Source organism: Rhodamnia argentea, chromosome 7, assembly GCF_020921035.1.
Source record: "Rhodamnia argentea isolate NSW1041297 chromosome 7, ASM2092103v1, whole genome shotgun sequence".
In the NCBI taxonomy this organism is placed as follows: Eukaryota; Viridiplantae; Streptophyta; class Magnoliopsida; order Myrtales; family Myrtaceae; genus Rhodamnia; species Rhodamnia argentea.
This window is the reverse complement of record NC_063156.1, coordinates 49171-54758: the sequence shown is the minus strand read 5'-3', so window position 1 is coordinate 54758 and position 5588 is coordinate 49171. Positions and strand designations below refer to the sequence as shown.

The 5588-nt window shown below is 40.9% G+C and overlaps 1 protein-coding gene across 1 annotated transcript; it reads right to left on the bottom strand.

Annotated features, from left to right (window-relative positions):
• Positions 1-1936: 1936 nt before the first annotated feature.
• On the bottom strand, positions 1937-4089 carry LOC115728394 (probable tocopherol O-methyltransferase, chloroplastic). Its single transcript, XM_030658728.2, has 6 exons — positions 3720-4089; positions 3247-3410; positions 3023-3127; positions 2747-2950; positions 2523-2625; positions 1937-2177 (listed from the first exon to the last, which is right to left on the bottom strand). The coding sequence occupies exons 1-6, from the start codon at positions 4069-4071 to the stop codon at positions 2059-2061; spliced, it is 1047 nt and encodes a 348-aa protein (XP_030514588.1). The 5' UTR covers positions 4072-4089; the 3' UTR covers positions 1937-2058.
• Between the last annotated feature and the right edge of the window lie 1499 nt (positions 4090-5588).

Genomic DNA, 5588 nt, shown 5'->3' with positions numbered 1-5588 from the left:
TTTTTTTTTTTCTTCCCCAAAAATCCCCAATAAAATAATAATGCCACTATTCTTTTCATTTTATTATTATTTTTCACTTTCAATATTCTTTTGGTTTTTTTTTTTTCCTCTTTTTACTGCCCCCATGGTCTTCTTTCTTCTCTTGGCCCTTCCACGGTGCGCTTGGTTTTCATTAGAAGGGGCAACTGGGTCAGGTGAAGGTTGAGATTTGTGATTTTTTATGATTCTTTTTTACATTTTTCTTTTAACATCAGAAAGATGGTCCAGATAAGTACTCAAATGAAGTTAAAAACCATGAAAGTATTCATTGTAGATTTCGGCCTATTGCTGATGTTGACGCGACCCCACGTCCTGCTTGTTTTTTCAATGCGTCTGGTGATCGGCAAAAATGCGACAATTTCTTGAGCAATAAAAGAATTTAACAGAAAGTTGGGATGATTTAGAGCTGGTTTAGGGTAGACTTTAAATCCCAAAAAAGCCTAATTTCCTAAAAAAAAAATCAATTTTAGGTCCAATTCTAATTGACAAAATGACACAAATAGCCCTTGAACTTTGACCCAATATACAATATAATCCCTAAACTTTTAATTTGATTCATATGATCCTTCAATTTTAACTCAATGTGTAATGTGACCCCTAAATTTTTAATTTGATTAATATTGTTCCTGAACTTTTGAAACATGTTTAATTTAATCCCTGAAATTGAATCAATGGAAAAGCTATATTGAGCATCCGATTCAAGTTCGGGAATTAAATTAAAAATGTTCCAAAAGTTCATGGACCATATTGGTCAAACTAGAAGTTCAAGAAATGCATTGCACATGTTAAAGTTCAGGGACTATATTGGTCAAATTAAAAATCTAGTGACTACATTACACATTGGGTCAAAGTTCGGGGACTATTTCTATTATTATCCCATTTAATTCTATCTCAAACTTTTTATGTCTAAAAAAAAATCAACTTTAGGTCTAGTCCAAATTTGTCCCACTTTTCTTTTATCTAAAACATCTCAACTTTAATTGTAGTCTCAAATCTGTCCTTTCTACCCTCCATTCAAAAATCATTGTTAGTTGTCACTAATTTTTTTATTTTTATTTTAGAGAATGTTTTAGATTGAAGATAATCTTTCACGTGACCTAACCGATATGGATTTATTTTCGACGTGGAAATATTTTTGGATGGAGAGTTTTTTTCATGGGTCGGATGGAGAGTTAACGAGCAAATTTGAAACTAGATTGAAAGTTTGTGGTTTTTTTAATAAAGGAAGTTCGGGATAAATTTGGGACTAGAGTTAAAATTGGTGATTTTTTTACATAAAAAAAAGTCCAAGACAGACATAAAGTTTGGTTTTTTTTTAGACAAGAAAAAAATTCCAAACAAAATTTAATTTTTTATTTTTAGAATTGGGGTTTAGGATTCAGGCCTAGCAAAAACAAGGCCGTGGTTCCCCGATTCAGTCACATATACACCCTATAAGTATATGCCATCCATATTAATCAAATTCAACTGCAATGCATTCGTGGTTAGTCACCTATTAAATGCAATAAATATTATTTTTGTTTGCGAAAAATGAATGATTTTAAAAATATATTTTTATAATTAACAATAATTTATATGGATATACTTCCGTATATAATGAAAATATCTTTTCTTTATTTATTTTCACGGAATAATAGGAGTCGAAATTACAAGAAGGGCAATCGCCACCCTCACCTCAAGCATCGTGAATTCTGACTTAGTGGTCATCTTTTTCTTTTCCTTCTCTTCCTCTGGTTTTCTTTTCTTGTGGCAACGACCTCCAAAGGACATGCGCTTATACGACAAGCAAAAGGAAATATCGAACATGCTGGGAGAGATGTGAATCTCTACAATCGCAACAAATTTGAATAATTGCACTGGAGAGGCACCAATGTGTAGACAACCAGGGACAAAAAAGGAGGCGGCACCTGATCTTTATTCAGCACAAGGTAGCTACAACGACAGAGTTTCAGTAAGCCAACAGTGGCGCGATGATCATGATGCGAGGTTCAGAAGACTAACTCTAGACATTTATTTCGTCTACACGTCTGGAGCTTGTTCGGGCTTTCGACATGTAATGATGGTGAACTTGATGAGTCCCTTCTTGTATCCCTCAATCATCAGTGGCACTGCCAGTGCTCCCTTGATGGTCTTGAATCCTGTTCAAATCAATGCACAATGCCCTCAGTTCCATAGTTTGCCCCTCTCTCTCTCTCTCTCTCTCTCTCTCTCTCTCTCTCTCTCTCTCTCTCTCTCTCTCTCTCTATCAGAATAAGAAAAGGAAGAGTCTGCCGTAGCTTGGCACCATCTTATGCTAAAGTCAGATCCAAAAATGTTCTGTTCAGCTAGCTAAAATAGATATATTACTTTGAATGTCCTCTGCATGGTTTCGAGAATTATAACCCTTGCCGCCAACACACTAATGGGACTAGATGCCCCCTCCATTCCATGCGTAATAAGACCAGGATAATGGCTGGTGAGTTGTGGGGAAGCAAGAGACTCACCACTGAAGAGCAGCGATGTGAGGCCTTTCCACGTCAATGCCGAGCGCAGCACTGCTGGCCAGAAAGGCGCAACATTTGGGGACCAGTCCGCTACCTTAATGTCCTGGATGGCGCAGGAACTCTATGTTAATCACCTTAAATCCTCCGACAAGTACTTCCCTTGTCTAGTTTCGGGTGCCGCTCAGAATGAGCGATTATGGAGATAGTCGAGCCACTAAAGTTACCTGGAGGGAAAGGGAGCGCAATAGGTGGACATAGTCACCAGCCGAACACCAAGAGGGAAGGAAATAAGCATCACAGATCTTTTGGAGGAGCTCATTCTCCCAGGGGTTCAGCGAGTCTTCAGAGGCTGAGAGATCCCTGTGACACCAGGTGACGATGATGATCGTGGCTCCTGGGGCCGCAACTCGAGCCAGCTCTTTCACAAACTGCAAATTATAAATATACAAGTAAAAGTGAAGGGAAAGATCAGATTGCATAGGATAGAATAGAGGGAGGACCTTAGGCTTGTCAGGCATGTGTTCACCGCTCTCCATGGACCAAACGAGGTCGAACTCAGCATCAGGAAAGGGCTGCTGCAAAGCATCTGCAACTTGGAAAGAAACCTGGATTGGATATAGGCTTGTAAGGGTTACTACTTGCTGCTTTCCAATGAGACAATATTGATCGGAGAAAGGAAAGGAAAAGGAATAGGAAAAGCAAAAGGAAAAGGAAGGACGGACACCTGGTTGGAGAGGCCCTGGGAGGTGGCGAGAGCGTTGGCCCTTTGGGCTTGGACAGGACTCAAGGTGATGCCGCGGCATTGGGCTCCGAATTTCCGGGCCAGGTATCTGGAGCTCCCTCCTATTCCACATCCCACATCCACGATTCGCTTCGGTCTCTTGGATTCTAGCACGAAAGGCAGAGGAGGAGGGATCAAAACCACGGGGTCTCTCCCATTCGCATAATCTCGTCCTCATCATCACGGAGGGCGTACACACAGATTCAAAGTCAGAAAGAACTTTGTAAGGGACATCAAGCCCAGAGATACGGTGGCCGTGGCCGGAAAACAGCAGCGAAGCGTGCTTTACCACATTGAATCAATCAAATCTTACTGGTGTTAGGGTGATGCTGCGATGGGGAGATGAGCCAGGCAACTGGAAACGTGGACATCCGTCCATGAAAGATTAAAAAAAAAAAGCGGTCTTGGAGACTCACCAGGATCGAGAAGGGAGGCGAAGCGGAGGGACTCTTCAATCATGCGGGTCTGGGCGGAACGGTGGTTGGATAGGGAGAGGGAGACGTCGTCGGCGTCGGAGTCGTAGAAGCCGTGGTGCATGTGGTCGCCCCACATCTGCTCCCACGAGCCGGAGGACTGGTCGTAGAAGTCAGCAATCCCCTGCCTGAGCTCCGGTAGTTGTGGGGGAGAAGAGGATGCCATCGCCAGCAGTAGGGGAGTGCGGGAGCGGGGGCAGGAGGAGAAGAGGCGGAGGCGGAGGCGGTGGTGGGAGGGCGGAGGCGGGGGAGAGGGGAGGGAGGCGGAGGGGACAGGGATGCGGAGTGAGGTCATGATATTGGTGGGGATGAGTGAAGTTACGGAGGTTGGGCTAGGGGAGGATACATTTGTCTGCCTATCTCTGCATTTGTTCATTTTTATCGGAGTTGGGAAAGCGGACGAAACGTCCCCGCAACTTCGGGCTGCGTCACCCAGTCTTCTCAGACTCTGTCCACTCACCGTTTCCTCCGTTCAACTTTAATGGGGAAAGTTCAATCACTTATTATAATATAGAAAAACAAGTTATCAAAAACCTTGACAGTGCCGAGCGGCTGAGGCTGACAGCGCAGCGTGGGGGAGGTCCCACCCGCTCGGCAGCATGACTGCCTCGCTGATAGCGCCTACAAAGGTGCTACAGCACCTTCACGAGATAGAACCTTCAACCTTGTTTAAAGCAGAGCCAAAGTCTCTCCTCTCAAAAATAAATTCTCACAACTCTCCCTCTTCTCGCACTCTCATAGCCCTCCCTCCTCTCGCACTTTCGAAAATTTTTATCCCATTCTCCCTCACTCAGCTTACGAAGTTTTCTTCAAAAAATTCTCCCTCGTCTCGCCTCAAAACGCCCTCTCTCTCATATGCCCCTTCATTACTGTCATTCAATTTTTCTCGCTCTTGCTGTTCATCGGCCTCATTTGCTCTTTGAATGAGATCCCCCTCAGCTCAAGTGCCTTTATTGATATTATTATAGGTTGTTAGTGTTTTTATTTTATTGTTAATATTTTCATCATGTTTAAATTAAATTGGGACTTTTTTCTTTTACAGAAGTTGAGACAAAAGCAAAACCGGCCTCCTTACTCGGTGCTTTCTCTTGACGGTTTGAGCTCTTCATTCGGCATGTGCTTACCCTCGATAGTTTGAGGTAAATTTCGTTATAATTATTTTTTACAATTTCGTAAGTATAGTTTTATTTATTTGGTTATTATGTTACTTATAATTTGTTATTATTTATACCTTCAATAGTTATAATATTTACGAATTTAGGTAAATATAAAAAATCACCCTAATCTCGTAAAAATAAATTTTTTGAGACTCATTTTTGCAATTATGTCCATATTCATTTTGATGATTTTCAAAATATTAAAAATAATTTTAGGAGTTTAAAATAATTTTTTGGGAAAATAAAAAAAACGGTGATCGGATGGCCCGAGAAGCGGGGGCGGGGTTTGGCCCGATTCGAAAAATATGTTTTTAATAATTTCAAAATTCTAATATTAGAAAAAATAGAAACTAGAAAATTGAGTAAAAATATAGAAAAATCATAGAAACTTAAAAAAAATGAAGAAAAATTTGTAAAAAATCCGAAAAAATAGGAAATTGCCACAATCAATCGGCCATAGACTATTTTGCTTTATATTGGCCAGCGACTCTAAAAAAATGATAATTTTGCCCTTCTAGCAAATTGTCTCCCACAAAAATAGTAAAAAAAAAAAAAAGAAATGGCCACAATCAACTGGACATGGATGATTCTGGATAATTTGGCCGGCGACTTTTAAAAAATGACAATTTTGCTCTTCTAGCAAATTGTCTCCCAA